The sequence below is a fragment of the Fonsecaea monophora genome (assembly GCF_001642475.1).
Source record: "Fonsecaea monophora strain CBS 269.37 chromosome Unknown Scaff4, whole genome shotgun sequence".
NCBI classification, from domain to species: Eukaryota; Fungi; Ascomycota; class Eurotiomycetes; order Chaetothyriales; family Herpotrichiellaceae; genus Fonsecaea; species Fonsecaea monophora.
The window spans coordinates 77,065-91,827 of NW_019173935.1; the positions used below are offsets into that span (position 1 = coordinate 77,065).

Genomic DNA, 14,763 nt, shown 5'->3' on the forward strand with positions numbered 1-14,763 from the left:
TCCCCGCATTCACACAATGGAAATTCAAATGCCCCCCACTAAACCAACTACTGCGTTAAATATCAGTCGAAAAGCGTCGAGTTGCTGGCGACTTCATCTGTGAAATTGCACGCCTCTTTTTTTGGACACCACTGCTTTGCTCAAAATGGCTGACGCAGCGGTAGCAGAGGGCATCAACAACCCAGACAATCTCACCAAGCAAGTCCTGTACCTTGAAATGGTCTGTATTCATGACTGACAGTTACCGTCAGGTACAAGACCGCCGCGACAATTAGCCACAAAGTCCTCGAGGAAGTCTCCAAATGGCTGGTCGAAGGAGCAAAGATTGTCGACCTGTGCATCAAAGGTGACGAACTCCTCGAAGCAGAGCTTAGCAAAGGTAAGGGCATTGCATTCCCCGCCAGGCCACAACTGAGATACCTCTTTCAAATGTGACCGTGCGCCGACAAAGACTTGTCAAAACATCCTGTTCTAACATACAAAATCTGCAGTCTACAAAGGGAAGTCCATCAACAAAGGAATTGCGACCCCTTGCACAATATCTCCTAGCGCCCATGTCACCCCATTCACCCCTCTCGTCTCAGACGCCGAAGACGCCGCCTTGACCATCAAGGCTGGTGAGCTGGTCAAGATTCAGCTTGGTGCACAGATCGACGGATATGGTGCGATTGTTGGGGATACCGTCGTGGTGCCACAAGAGAAGGGGAAGAAAGCAGAGATCACTGGCAGAGAAGCCGACCTGCTTCTCGCCACATACTATGCCAATGAACTCCTGCTGCGACTCATGGTGCCACCCGGACTTCTGGCAAGCGGCACAGAGGAAGAAAAGAAGAAGGCTGCCGCTGAAAAACCACCCACGCAGACCAAGATCATTTCGCTGATTGACAAGGTCGCAAAAGCCTATGACGTCCATGTCGTGCAGCACACCACGTCTTGGCTGTTTGAGAAGAATGAGATTGAAGGCAAGAAGAGGATCATCCTGTCCCCTGCGGATGGTGCCAAGGGGGAAGGCTCTGCAGACGTCGGCGAGGTGTGGGGAGTCGAAATGGGCATGAGTCTGGGATCCGGCAAGGTCAAAGAGTTGGACAAGCGATCGACCCTGCTGAGGCGGACCACTACAACTTACGGTCTGAAGCGCCCAAGTTCACGACAAGTTCTCTCAGAAATCGTCAAGAAGTTCGGTACCTTCCCTTTCAGCTTGCGGCAATTGGATGACGAGAGGGCTGGCAAGGTCGGCGTCGTTGAGTGCATCAGGTCCGGGGTTCTACGTGAATACAAGCCTGCCGCAGAGGCGGATGGTTCTCCAGTGTCGAGACTGTTCACCACCATTGGTAAGTTGAACCGTTCCGTATTTGGTTTAATGCTTTATGCTAACTACCTATGTTTTGCTACAGCTATCACCAAGAATGGTCTTACACGCCTAGCGGCTCCGCCCCCGCTGGACTTGGAAGCCATCAAGTCCGACAAGAAGATTGAGGATGAAGAAGTTTTGTCAATTCTCGAGCGACCACTCAGCAAGTCCACTGGCTCCAAGAGCAAGAACAAGAAAAAGAAGAAGAAGCCAGCCAAGAAGGCTGCAGCAGCGGCTACCACCGAGGAAGAGAGTGACGACGATGAGGATGACAGCGATGACGAATGAACAGCTTCTCCCTTGCCAAAGGCCAACAAATGCTGGCAAGTGGTTAACCAGGCATAAGGGTTATTTGGCAACTAAGCCAACGCGCTCTTGGTGACAGTCACTTTTGACATGCCACAAGATGCACGGGGAGCTGGTTGAGTATCTGACGCGACCGACGCTCACAACCGAGAAGAAGCGTGTTTCAGGACGGTGAGAGGATCTCAGGAAGGAGAGCACATGTATCGTGCTCGTCACCGCCGCCCCGATGGTCGCAATCAGTGGCCATGAGTTTGAAAAGGGAAAATGAGCACCAAACGATGTCCATCCGCAGAACGATCAATAAAGAAACTGTTGCGACCCGTGGATTCTGTGTAATTCGTAATTCTGCCTAGGCTTTGCCGTGACTGGACTTCTTCCAACTAGGCAGTAGAGGAAGAGGGGCAAAAGCCAGGGGAGGCTGCCCGATACATGTCGCCACGTCATGATGAAGACAGTGACTGTTGCCTAAGATCAGGTTGAGAAGTGATATATGGATGAGTTGTCAGCTTCAACAAAACGCACGAGGTTCGTGGCTGGCTGGCTGGCTGGCTGGCTGCGAGCGTGTTTCCTCCAAGAGCTTTTGGGATAGATGGGGCGCGCGGACATTCAGGTCAATAACAAACAGGGATAGGGAGCTCTCAGCCTTGGGGCCCTTCAAGCGGTTTAGGGGGCAAAGGGAGCAAAAGGGACGCCGAGGAGTCGCCGCTGCGGAGGCCGGCGGGCAACTGGGCAGGAGCAGCAACTCAGTGCCAGGCTAGTGGCCGTGTGGCCTAAGGCTAAGTGCCCCTTGCCCGATTCTTTTGTCACCACTGGATTCTGGCATTTCCTCGTTTGCGGAACCACAACACCATGCGCCATTAATAACTTCTTCGTCCTCGCACCTCGTCACAGCCTGCGCCCTCTGCCCGCTGAGCCGCATCCAAGGCTACAGTGAGTCCTCGACTTGCCCCTTCTGACACGTCCCTGAACTAATTGTCAAGCAGTCGGCGCGTGCGGCGCGGAGAAAGAAGGCAAGGATGGCCACCAGATCATTGCGGCACAGGTCGAGCCGCTATTCGAGTCCCGCAACATTTGGGGACAAAGAGGCTGCACCAAAGCCCGCTGAGAATGTCTCGACAAGAAATGGTCAACAGACGAGTCTGGACAAATGGATTGAGCCGGCTGTGCGACCTGCGGTCCCCAGCTTTGAAGATACAAAAGGTCTCGAGAGGGTGGGCGTGCTGGAGAATATGCAGCCTCTAGGGACCGCGCCGTCTCACCGATTGCTACAAAAGCTCAAACTGAATTATGTCCGCCCTTCGCCACGACCAGCTCCAGCACAGGTGGAAGAAGTTGTCACCCCCGTGGCAGAGCCCGAAAAGGTGGACTCGGCGTCACCGATGGAGGAGGACGTGGTGGTGGTAGCAGCACCAACAATTGAAACCGAGCAGCCTGAGATATTACCCGACAACCCATCAATTCCTCACGATACAATTGTCATTTCCAGTCCTCCACGTGGCCGTCCTTCTAGGAGAGACGTTGCAGATATGCACCAAGCAACAACCGTGTCGCCGTCTCCCGGTACATTATCATTTACGCCCACCACCCATGTCTCTCCCAAGCCGCTATCGATCCAGCAGCAACTCCGACAAGACCGACTTCGCACTCATGTCGACCGTGCTGTACGCGAAGCACATCAGAAGAATACGCCAGATCTGGTGCGTGGGCTCCAGAGAATCCGGGACGATGCTCAGATGAACCCTGACTTGTGGAATGTGTTGGAGGCTTTGATCAACAAATCTCCCAGCTCCGAGCAGTTTAAAGTTTTCAAGCGCTACATCAAGTCGGGCGTCAAGCAGCACAGGAGAGAAAGTCAGATGTCAGCGAGCCCATATCAACCTTCTCCTCAAATATTCAATGACCTCGCTTCCCCTGAACACCGAGAACGCTCGCCGAAACCCAACCACTTGGATGACAGTGGCCCCGTGTATTCTGAAGAGCGACCTCGCAGAATCAATCTCTACTTCAACCTCCCGCGCGCCTTAGCTACCTATGGCCCTGAAGACACGCCACTGTCGCCGTCTACGATTTCGCGCTCCGCGGACATCGCTGAGCCCCTTGGAAAGTCCATCCACCACACCTCTACTTCGTCACCACACAAGCGGAAAAGATCAGGAAGCGTGTCTACCATCTCGTCGCTATCGTCAGCCCCCTCGATACCTGATGAAATCCCACCACCATGGGAGCCACAGGGTGACGAGTCGGCAGGGGATGGGCGATCACGATCAGCTGGACAGCGCCAAGCCGCAAGCCGGGCGGCAGCCGGCAACAGACTCCGTTCAGCTGCCAGTGCCTCGACTCTCCCTTCTCAAGCTGGCCCGAAACAGTCCTATCCCGAGCTCGCAACTTCGTCCAAAGCGAACTCCAACAAAAAGTTCAAGAAGACGCGAGAAGACACCGACTTTGACATTGATGAACTTTCCAGGCGGAAGCGGCTTTATCTAGATGACAGCTTTCATGATTACAACACCATTCCTCGACCCGAAAGCCACGAACGAGACCCAGTCCATAGCCATCCAGAGCGACCTGCATCGACTGACAATCCGCCTCCCCCGGTTATTCATCCAAACCGCCTGGTTGTGCCCATCGCCACACTGACATCCCCAGTGAGCGCGCAGGCTCTGCCTGACAACACCTTGACCAACGGAGCCGGTCGCAAGAGAAGATACGATGAGGTGGACATTGATGATTTCGAGGACTCGACGCCCGACTCGTCCTCTCCTGGTCCGTTGCTTGTGCCACCACCACCACCGGGTGTGGCAAACGCCCACCCACGAGGTGCAACTCCAAGATCGACCAGGCTTCACCCGGCACAGAAAACACGCAAATCTGCCCGGGTCATGGTTTCGTACGTATTGCCCTCTTTTTTCTTTCCCCTTGGTCCTGATGCTTCGCCTTGAGCGCGAGAATTGGGGGCCGAGGCCATTGTTGAGATAATCTGGATGGTACTGGCTCGCATGTCAGGCAGCCACCGACATGTTTGGAAAGGCCACCACCTGCAAACCCATGCCATCACCAGTTGGATCTGTGTTCTAGGGGATATATTGGCTGACTCTTCACCCATAGGCCCAACAAGCCCAAGAATGGCGGAATCACAGCAGGAATTGCACGTGCGGGGCCCGGGCGCGATGCTGGGATCGGCAATTTGAATGGAGCGGATTCAGGCGCAGAGGTAGGAAACAAGCCCCGGGCAGCCCAACCCAATTTTCTTCCTTTTTCCCACCTATTTTCCACCTATTTTCCCACCCCCCCGGCCACACCAGGCTCTGATCCTAGCCACGATTGGCTCCAGTCCATCATCCCCCCTTACCAACTTTTGTTTCCCCTTCTTATCCCAGTCTCATCAGTCTTTTGGGGTCTTTCTTTTTCCTTGAGACCGAAGTCCTATCCACTTTCTGTTTGCCTGCTTCCCCTTGGTTTCACTGAAGGCTTTCTCCGTCTGCCATAGGGATTGATGTTGCACCCATCAATTGCTGACTTGATTTTTCAGGATAACGACGAGTTTTGCGCATCGTGTGGTGGCGAAGGGAAGCTTCTTTGCTGCGATGGTTGTACGAACTCCTTCCATCATGCCTGCTTGGAGCCACCCCTGGATCCGGATGAAGAGGTGGAGGGTGAATGGTTCTGTCCGCGATGTGTGGCTCGGAGGACCAAACAGGTCCCTCATCCATCGGGTCTTTTTGGCCTCGTTCTTCGCCGTGTTGACGACATCATCCCGAAAGCCTACTCGCTTCCTTCCGACATTCGCGACTACTTTGAGGGAGTTCGAACAGGCGACGAGGGCGAATATGAGGAAGTCGGCCCTCCCCGCACCCAAAACAATACGGCCAAGATGAATCGGGCCGGCTTCATCGAAGAACCCAATTACAAGGAGACGCGCGATAGCAAGGGCCACATCATCAGATGCTATCACTGTAATTTGACTGCCAACGGCCGCGACATCATTCCTTGTGACTTCTGCCCGGCGAGATGGCATCTGGATTGTATTGATCCGCCTCTAGCCGTTCCACCGCGGCGTCGCCCTGGAGACAAACCGGGTGCATCGTGGCGATGTCCTCTCCACGTCGAACACGACCTGGTGGCCGCCGGCAGGCAGAGTGAGAAAGCTCCAGGAGAACTTGGCCGCGTTCCTCGATTACGCAAGCCGAAGAATGCAGTGCCACTTGATGTCAGTGTGAGCCGAGGTTTCCGAAACAACGGAATCATCGAAGTCGACCTCATGAAAGACGAACCCGAGTTGGACAAAACCAAGGAAGTCCAAATGCACGGCAAAATTTACCGAATTCCTGAGATGGGTATCAGACTGGATTTCATTGATCGGGTTAAGAAGAGCTGGTATGAAGACCAAGCCTTCCCCAGATTGATGGATGCCCCCAAGAGGATACGAAACCGCAAGTATCGTCCTGATGGCGCCGTTCTTCACCATCCACCTTCACAGACCATCGTCAAGATTCGAGAACCCGACTTCTTTACCGGCGCGAATGCTCTGGCCATCACCGAGACAGCCAAAGCAAATGTTGCCTTGCGGAGACGATCAATCCGAGAACAGCAAACCGTTTTAAACCTGGCTCAAATGTCCCAGAGGGGCATCAACGGCTACTCTGGGGATGCGTTGGCAGAATTGACAAATCAATTGATCAGCGAAGCCCCGTCTGACGTGGTGGATGCTGTCGAAAAGACTGAGCTTGATCAACTGCTTGAGTTGCAGGAGCTTGTCAACCGAAGACTTGCCTTTTTGGGCCGCGCTACAAACACCTCACGCTCACGTTCACGCTCACGCTCGAGATCTGTCGATGCCGAGTCTTTGGACGGGAGCTATGCTGACGACGAGATGCCTCCTACCACCCAAGATCCCAGAAATGATACGACCGTGCGCTGGCTCACGTTGAATAATCTACCAACATCGTCACCGCCGTCCACCGATGATGGGCTACCTGCAAATCCAGCAGTGCGCGTAGCTGCTGTGGCGGACGTCTCGGGTTCTAAGATGGCGAATGGCGACACGTCCGATGAGCGCGCAGTGGAATCCAAACAAGAAGAAGAAGATGGAGCCCGCCCAGCTCTACTTGATGAAGCCGCGATCCGCCGACGCGACAAGGAAGAAGCCGGTCTGAGGTGGCTCGATGCGTTCTTTCCGACGAGAACTGAGACTTCTGCAAAGTATGGTCCTACGAATAAGGCAGCACAGGGTTATGGAAACAGGAACAGCGTTACTAGGCGGGACCTGTCGCCTTGAATTTACTGCAAATCTAGCTAGCGACCAAGGCTTAGAAGACTAGGTGACAGTCGACCTTTTTAGATGCCTTTTGAGGACGCCGCTACTGAACGCGAGCACCCACTCCAACCCGAGATCTGAGCCCTTGAGGTTGTGTGAAAAGGACGGAGAGCCTATCCCAAAGGTGATCAGATGTGAGACTGGAGAAAGGAAAGGAACCCCCCTTAATGCCAGCAATCCGGACACATGGGAATTCGTCGTGACTTAGGAATTGGGATATGGAAAACCTGTTTTGGAGTCAAAGTTTTTGGAGCATGTTTTTCTGAGCTGCTTTGAGTCGGTCTACAGATCCAATTGTAAGAACTCGAGCCAATAGGCAGAAGAAGAAGAAGAAGAAGAAGCAGAAGACGGAGACGGAGAAGACGACAAAGAAGAAGCAGAAGAAGACCTTGTGATACGTTAACACCCCTCCTTTCGCTGAGAACGTGAGAATACGTTCGTGCGTACAGCCGTGCGTGAGAGGCATTGAGAGTGGGTGGGTGGGTGAAAATGGGAACGGAATGGGTTTTCTATTTCGATCTTTTATCCCCTTTCCTGGTCCTGGTTCCGGTCCTGATTCCTGTTCCCTGTCCCTGTCCATGTTCATGTCCATGTATAGAGGCGTAAATGGACTGGATGGGGCCAGTTACTATTTACTGCAATAGTTGATATGTACCACGAGGTACAGAACAGCGGGAATCAATCAGAAGGGATATGGTATGATATGTACGTAGAGATGGAAGGTTCTTTTTCCCTTCTCTTCTCTTCTCTTCTCTCCTGCTTCGATTCCAAGGGGTTTCTTCTCTCTTGATCCCTCGATTCGACTTGACTTGACTTGACTTTACTGCGACTGTGACTGGACTGGACTGGACTGTACTGCACTATATGTGTGTGTGTGTGAGAGAGAGAGAGAGAGAGAGAGAGAGAGAGAGAAAGGAAGGAAGAAAGGAAGAAAGCAGTAATATCAATGTCCACTTAATGTCCACTTCCACTGCCCCTCGGCCAACGATTCGATAGTACCTATGTACTCGGTACATGTACCTACATACATACAAACATATGTACGTACCTACCTACTGCCGGTACCTAGTCACATAAGGAAACAGTGCGAGGTACTCGGTACAGGCTGGGCTATGTATGTATAGACCATCGATAGTGGAAAAAGAAAGATCTAACACACGGTCGGGATACCTCCCCTATCTCCCCTATCTTCCCTGGTCCTACTTGCTGCTGCTTATCACGGTGATACTCTCTTGACTGGCAGAATGGACAATGTGCAAAGAGAGTTCGAATATCTACAATGGACAGTATCCAAGAACACAGCATCAAAGCACCAAGTATGGAACAAGAAACAAGGAAATACCTTGAAGTAGCAAGGCTTTGTGGATACCAAAAAGGACGGCGAGTTTCGAAAAAAAGGGACAATTCATTGGCATTTGTCTGTCGGCTCCGATGGTTCTCACGAGAATCAACTAGCCTTGGATTGGAATGCGCACATGGCTGCCATTCCTGAGATTCAACGTGCACAGTTGGTCCTCGACTAAGAGAAAGAAACGCCGCTTGACGCCCCCAAGCTTGCAATGCCCTAAAAAAAACCCGCAATTCGTTTGTCATGGAAGTTGCCCGTAAAGTTGCCCAGCCTCCTGTATGTACTCCTGCACGATTTGCCAGTCGCCCTTGTATCAAACGCCGCTGAATGGCTGATGAGAACCACATGTCCAACGTAGTCGGGAATAGAAGGTTGGAAAACTGCGTCTGTGAGCTCTGCTTTGTCTTCAGCAGAGAGATGGCCGCTTGAGTTTGAATATGGCACAAACTGTCTTGTGCGTTGCCGGGATGAGTTTGACAAGGTGCCATTCGAGCTCTAGCCATGTCCAAAATGCGTCCAATGTCCCTCGCGATGGAGAAAAAGTTGTAGACGTATCAGCAAGACCTGACAAGGAAAATGGAAGAAATGGTGCTAGTGTCCAAAATCTGATTAGCGTGAGAGAAACTTCGATTGTGATACAGCAAACGTATCACGAACCTCGGAACGAAAAAAGGAATCCCCTTGCTCCATTGCTCGAAGCCCTGGCCCCGCCATCTCACAAAATCGTGCACTTCTTGCTGCTCTTTTTCGGTGGGGGTTCTAGCGCTGCCACGATCGCCTCGTCAAATACGTCCTTAAGCTTATACTGAGTCAGGGCGCTGCATTCGACATATTTGACAGCTCCGAGCTCCTTGGCCATTCTTTCTCCGTCTTCCTTGCGGACAGGCTGCATCTTTTGCTTTGCAAGCTTTTCTCGGACAGATGGATCATCCCGGAGATCGGTTTGGGTGCCAACAATGAGACAAGGGACTCCAGGACAGTGATGGTGCACCTCTGGGAACCATTTTTCTCTCACGTTTTCAAATGACGCTGGTGACGTGACAGAAAAGCAAACAAGGAAGACGTCGGTCTGGGGATATGACAATGGTCGAAGACGGTCGTAATCCTCTTGTCCGGCCGTATCAAAAAGTCCCAACGTGTATGGCTCATCGCCGATCCTAGACACCCCCTTGGTCAGCTCACGTGCTCGGGCTGAGACGGGTTTGGATCAACAACGGCCAGCACCATCAGACCGGCAAGCTTGGGACAGATATCAATTTTGGAGATAAGATGTCACCAAGAAGTGCGTGAAAGAACAAAACTGAAGCCACGTGAACGCGTAAAAACGGTGGTCGCGTTCTGAGAACAAAGCCAGAGAGTACTCACATCACCGTCACGGCATAGTTGTCGAAGACTGTAGGGACATATTCCGAGGGGAATTTGTTTGTGGTGTATGAGATCAACAAGCATGTCTTGCCAACTGCACCGTCGCCGACAACCACACACCTGGAGTCGGAATATCAGTGGAACTGTCTCACTCAGCCGTGATCGGTAGACTCACTTAATCGTGGCAACAACCATTCCGTTCTCGTCTATTTCAAAGATGTCGTCCTCCAGTCGACGTATGCGGCTCGGATTCAAGGGTCTGAGAGGGCGCACTCTTAGTCTCTGTGTCGCAAGCATAATCTTCTTGAGACGAGATAACATTTTTGTTCAACTTACCAAAGAAAGAAGGGAACGGACGAGTAACGATTGTGTGAGAGAAGATTGAAACAGGCGGTGTTTGTAAGGGAGGCTCGAAGCTGTCACTTCTCTTTTCTGCCCGTGATATGAGGGCGGTAAAGGAGTTCCAACGGGGAAGGACTGTCACTAGAATGGTACGTGAAGTCGAGCGTTTGAGGAAGATCAATACTGTCGTTTCCCATCAGCTTTATGTTACTCCATCTCTTTTTCTCACAGCCAGAATGCTCACAAGGTAGGAAGCGAAGGGCGGGTTCCAAGGTAGGCGCGAGTAGAGGGCAGGGCGGTCAACGGCCCTGGCGATCAGGATCGAAGAGGAAATTGACCAGCAAGAGAAGCGTTGGGTTATGTTCAAGAAACAGAAGATCCTGAAGGAAGTCTAGTCTTCAGTAAGAGAGCAGTGACATTTACCGGAAATGACAAGTTGCGGGAGGAGTCGTGCGAGGATGGAATGGATAAAAGGGACAGGGTTGGGAAAGAGACGTGATGGACGAGGTCGACGTGGAATGGGAATGGGTGATGGAGTCGCAGATACGGAGAGAGAGGACGCAGCTTGCCACGATAGACGAGGGAGGGAAATAAAGGGTATGGGGGTCGCGGCCTAGCTTTAGGCACACTAGGCTTGTTGCTTGGGCTGAGCCTTTGGGGGGAGCTTTTAGGTAGAGCAGCTTGTCTTTAGGTGCAGCTCCGGCTCATCAGGCTCCAAGCCCGCCCGCGGTCCGCTTGGTAGGAAGGCCTTGACTCTTCAGCGGCTGCCCCAACCGTGACAGCTCTGGTTAGGCAGCTCTGCGCAGCTTTGGGGGCTCAAAACGCGTTGAACTAGGCTGAACCGAGTAGCAGGGTGGTCCCATCTCCCTCAAGGTCACTCACTTACTTTGGTACCTCTCATCAAACTCAAGATTGCACTTCTGACTTGCAGCGGGAAACAAAGAGAATGCTCGCCTATCTTCTCTCATCCTTGACAACACTCAAGCCTTTGTACGATGCTCGATCTGGCATGGCTCCAAACGCGAAACTTTTGCGCGAAAAATAAACCCTCGGGACCTAGCAATGGGTATAACTTGTATGGACGGGATCAGGAGTTTCAGCTGCGGTGGTCAATGGTCATTTTGAGCACGCAATTCATTGGGCTTTCGAGGCACAAAGAATCAAGTCAACAAGCTGTGCATATCATTCCCCCCACGAGGACACCTCCATTTCAACGGTTCCTACTGGTGGCCTTGTCCGACGCAGTTCCGCGAGTCATCCCCTGCAGCTGCTACCCATGTCTGCCCAAGAGCGCGTCGAATACGAGCTACATATGTCGACGCGATCGAGTAGAATCCGAGTCTGATGTCCGAGTCTTCAATATCAGCTCCCAAACGGAAGGCTTTGATTGAGCCTTATTCAGCTGTCACATTTGCTATGAACTTATGCAAGCTACACCATTGCAGAAGCACCTGTGATAAAGCCTTGACCTACCACGTCATATGTCCACCCCGACAACATGACTTGAAGCCGCCGCAATGCCCAAAATCGTCTTTTGAGATGTCCGACTTTTGTCACAAGTTCACGAGGATGCAGTCAAAGGACGCATCGAAATGCACATTTTGGTTCACGCCATAATCCCACACTATTAGAACGGAGGTATCGCAATAAATCACCTGTAAAACCCTCATTCAAAACACATGTGCAATTCCACATTCTCCCAAGACCGGTTACAGCCAAACCCCTCGACAAATTAGTTATTCATTTATTTTGCCCCTATTTCCTCCTCAGCCCAACCGGAGAGACCTCCACGGCTATCGCTCGTCAGTCCCAGTCCATTAAACCCACTGGTCCCGAAGCCAGTGCCAAAAACCGATCCAAATCCACCAAAGCTGCCTTGTGGAGCATGCCCACCAAAGCCGCGTGACGACGACGAGCCTGGTTGCGTAGACTGCTGGCCACCAAAGAGCTCTTGCGAAAAGGCTGGGAGCGATACAGCTCGGGAGTGGGCACTCCTGCTTGCTCCTAGTCCAGTGTTCGTAGGGGCCAGAAGCCCACCGACGGTGGTGGACGCGCCATTGCTCAGAGAGTTCGAATTGAATCCACCGCTGATGCTGCTCTGTCGAGGAATATGCGACGAGCTTGGAATCTCCAATCCGTTATGTCCATTCGGCATATCGCCGTACAGTGCTGCCTGTTGATTCGCCAAAGCATGGTTCTGCTGCTGCTGTAGCTGGGCAAATGTCAGGGAGTCGTCCCGCAAATCCTGTTCAGCTTGAGCCTGCTGTTGTGACACATGTGATAGATACATTGTCAAGGGGTTGTTATTGCCTGCATTCAGGATCGCCGACGGTGTTGGCGCAGGCAGGCTTGTCTGACGCGCAGCGATTTGAGACTGTGGCCCGAGAGAGGCCTTAGGCCCGGTTGGAATTGTCGACCTCGTGGGACTAGAGCCTGACTGTGACACAGCATGGTCAAATCCATTCATTGCAGCTGGAGAACCTGCACTGTCAATCGAGTTCTGTAGTCGTGACTGGCTGCCATTGGCATTGTTCAGGTTCTGGCGAGGGGGATTGCCGCACCGGTCTTTGCCGAAGTTGATCTTGAACCGCTTGTACTCTTCTCGCTGTCGTACAGCCTCAATGGCTTTGATGGCGTTTGCAATGTTGGTAAAGTTGACAAAAGCACAGCTTTTCTCTCGCAGAGTATTGACCAACTCGATTTCACCGTACTCGGAAAAGTCCTGTCGTAGTCGTTCTTCGCTCCAGCTCTCATCGAGATTTCCAATATACACATTTCTTGAGGCTCCTCCGCTGACGGCCAAAGCAATGGCAGGTGGGAGAGCTCCCGAGTGCTTTCCCCACCCAATCTTCAGCCGTCTGTTGTGGATCATTAGTCCTTGAAGGTTGCTCAGCGCATAGAAAGACGCAGCAGAGGTAGGATCGATGAATGTGACGAAGCAAATATGCTTATCGGGAATATATCGAATGTGATGGAGCAACCCTCCACGCACGACATTGCAAATCTCCTCGATAGTAGTTTCAGGGTGGATATTTCCAAGGTAAACAGTTCGATTTCCCAAGTTATTGACACCACCTGCAGTAGTTGCAACGGCGGCTGCCGCCACCGACTGTTGTGCTAGGGCATTGGATATCAAATCACGGTCGGCTCCGTTCAGCACGTGGGCGTAACCAGGTGCGATACCCAGGTATTGCGCTGCATTCTGTTGCTGCGTCTTGGAAACATACGCACACCTATCCTTGCCATAGTAAACCCGCCGGGGAGGACCCCATTTGGGATCCTGTGGCAGCTGAGCCACGGCCTTGACGGCATTACTGATGGAGAGGAAGTGGACGAAGGCGATCGCCTTCTCACGAACCATCTTGACAGTATCAATGGGTCCAAACTTGCCCAGGTCTTCTCGAATCTCTTGTTCAGTGATGTCCTCGGGCAGGTTGCCTAGGTAGACGTTTCTCGAGGCCCCCGACTGCTGTACAGCGAGAGCGACCGAGGTCGGCACCTGGGATGGCTTGCCCCAGCCGATCTTAATGTCGTGACCCTTGATTGACAACTTTTTGAGGATAGCATCTGAGTGGAAATGGGTGGCAGAACTGCTATCCAGGAAAGAAATAAACGCGCAGTTTTTCTCAGGTAGCAGTCTCACAGACTCGATCTGACCACTTCGGACATGGCTCAGGATTTCCTCAGCAGACGTGTCCGCGGGAATGTTTCCCAAGTAGACTGTACGACTTGTGCCAGTCATCCATGAGTTACCCATGCCTACCATAGGCTGGTAGTGCCCGAATGCTGCACCGCCCAAGCCACTGAATCCAGTCGGTGACTGTGCCGTATAGCTGTCGGGCGACATGACCGTCTGATATGCTTGTGGGGAGAGAGGATTGGCATTGGGTTGAGTGGGACTTGTGAGCTGCGCCTGAGCATGTTGGTTCTGTTGATACTGCTGAGTCTGCGTATGAAGAGCATTGGTTCCCGGACCAAAGCGATTGAAGGTGGGAAACTGCGGAGAAGCGAAGGCACCAGGAGAACCTGGCTGGAAAGGGCTGCCGAGCAAAAGCTGAGAAGGTAACAGGGGCGTGAAATTCATCTCAAAGGCGGTACCTGGCGTCTGTTCGGTGACATTATAACTATGTTGATCTTTGGTAGCAGTAGCTATCGAAGGAACGGCAGGCTTTCTCTGGTTGCGATCGGCGAATGGAGGGTAGCCCGTGTGGTTCGAGTTGTACGCGCCATGGCTGAAGCCTGTACTATCAGTCCCAAATTTTGAAGCAGCAAAGCGGCTGCCAAATCCCCCAAACACGTCCTGACTCTGCATTGCAGCAAGCATATGGGATTATTGATGGATCGTGTCCCCGGGACCAGGTCCAAGGACAATTGGTGTGTTGTCTTTCTTGTTTGTAGGAAGGGCACGCAGCAAGAGAGCGAAACAAGCACAAATCTGGCGGTCAAAGCACAGTTTCGAGCTTTGCAAGAGGAACGACTGGCTGCAGGTGATGTCCGAAGATGCGGAGAGGACGACGTAAGTCTGTACAAAAACGAAGGAGTCGGTTGAATATGGACTGGTACGAATGGAGTCTATAAGGAAAAGATTGAAAATAATATCTGCTCAGAGGAACGGAACGAGCGAATGAAGGGAACAAAATGATGGGATTAGAAGAGAAGATGGGTCAGAGACGAGGAGGTAAAGAGGGAACGAAAGAACAGACAGAGAGGGCTAAAAAATCAAGGGAGGAGCAACGG

The 14,763-nt window shown here is 52.2% G+C and overlaps 4 protein-coding genes across 4 annotated transcripts; 2 read left to right on the top strand and 2 right to left on the bottom strand.

Annotated features, from left to right (window-relative positions):
• Nucleotides 1-145: 145 nt before the first annotated feature.
• AYO21_01025 (hypothetical protein) lies at nt 146-1,639 on the top strand (the record flags this gene model as incomplete). The annotated part of the gene is made up of 4 exons (XM_022651009.1): nt 146-207; nt 252-379; nt 492-1,331; nt 1,395-1,639. The coding sequence occupies 4 exons, from the start codon at nt 146-148 to the stop codon at nt 1,637-1,639; spliced, it is 1,275 nt and encodes a 424-aa protein (XP_022516487.1).
• A 1,034-nt stretch (nt 1,640-2,673) lies between these two features.
• On the top strand, nt 2,674-6,932 carry AYO21_01026 (hypothetical protein; the record flags this gene model as incomplete). Its single annotated transcript, XM_022651010.1, has 3 exons — nt 2,674-4,544; nt 4,763-4,868; nt 5,187-6,932. 3 exons carry the CDS (start codon nt 2,674-2,676, stop codon nt 6,930-6,932), a joined length of 3,723 nt encoding a protein of 1,240 aa, XP_022516488.1.
• A 2,102-nt stretch (nt 6,933-9,034) lies between these two features.
• On the bottom strand, nt 9,035-10,005 carry AYO21_01027 (cell division control protein 42; the record flags this gene model as incomplete). The annotated part of the gene is made up of 3 exons (XM_022651011.1): nt 9,035-9,476; nt 9,685-9,804; nt 9,860-10,005. 3 exons carry the CDS (start codon nt 10,003-10,005, stop codon nt 9,035-9,037), a joined length of 708 nt encoding a protein of 235 aa, XP_022516489.1.
• A 1,765-nt stretch (nt 10,006-11,770) lies between these two features.
• AYO21_01028 (hypothetical protein) lies at nt 11,771-14,338 on the bottom strand (the record flags this gene model as incomplete). The annotated part of the gene is made up of 1 exon (XM_022651012.1): nt 11,771-14,338. The coding sequence occupies one exon, from the start codon at nt 14,336-14,338 to the stop codon at nt 11,771-11,773; it is 2,568 nt and encodes an 855-aa protein (XP_022516490.1).
• Nucleotides 14,339-14,763: the final 425 nt, after the last annotated feature.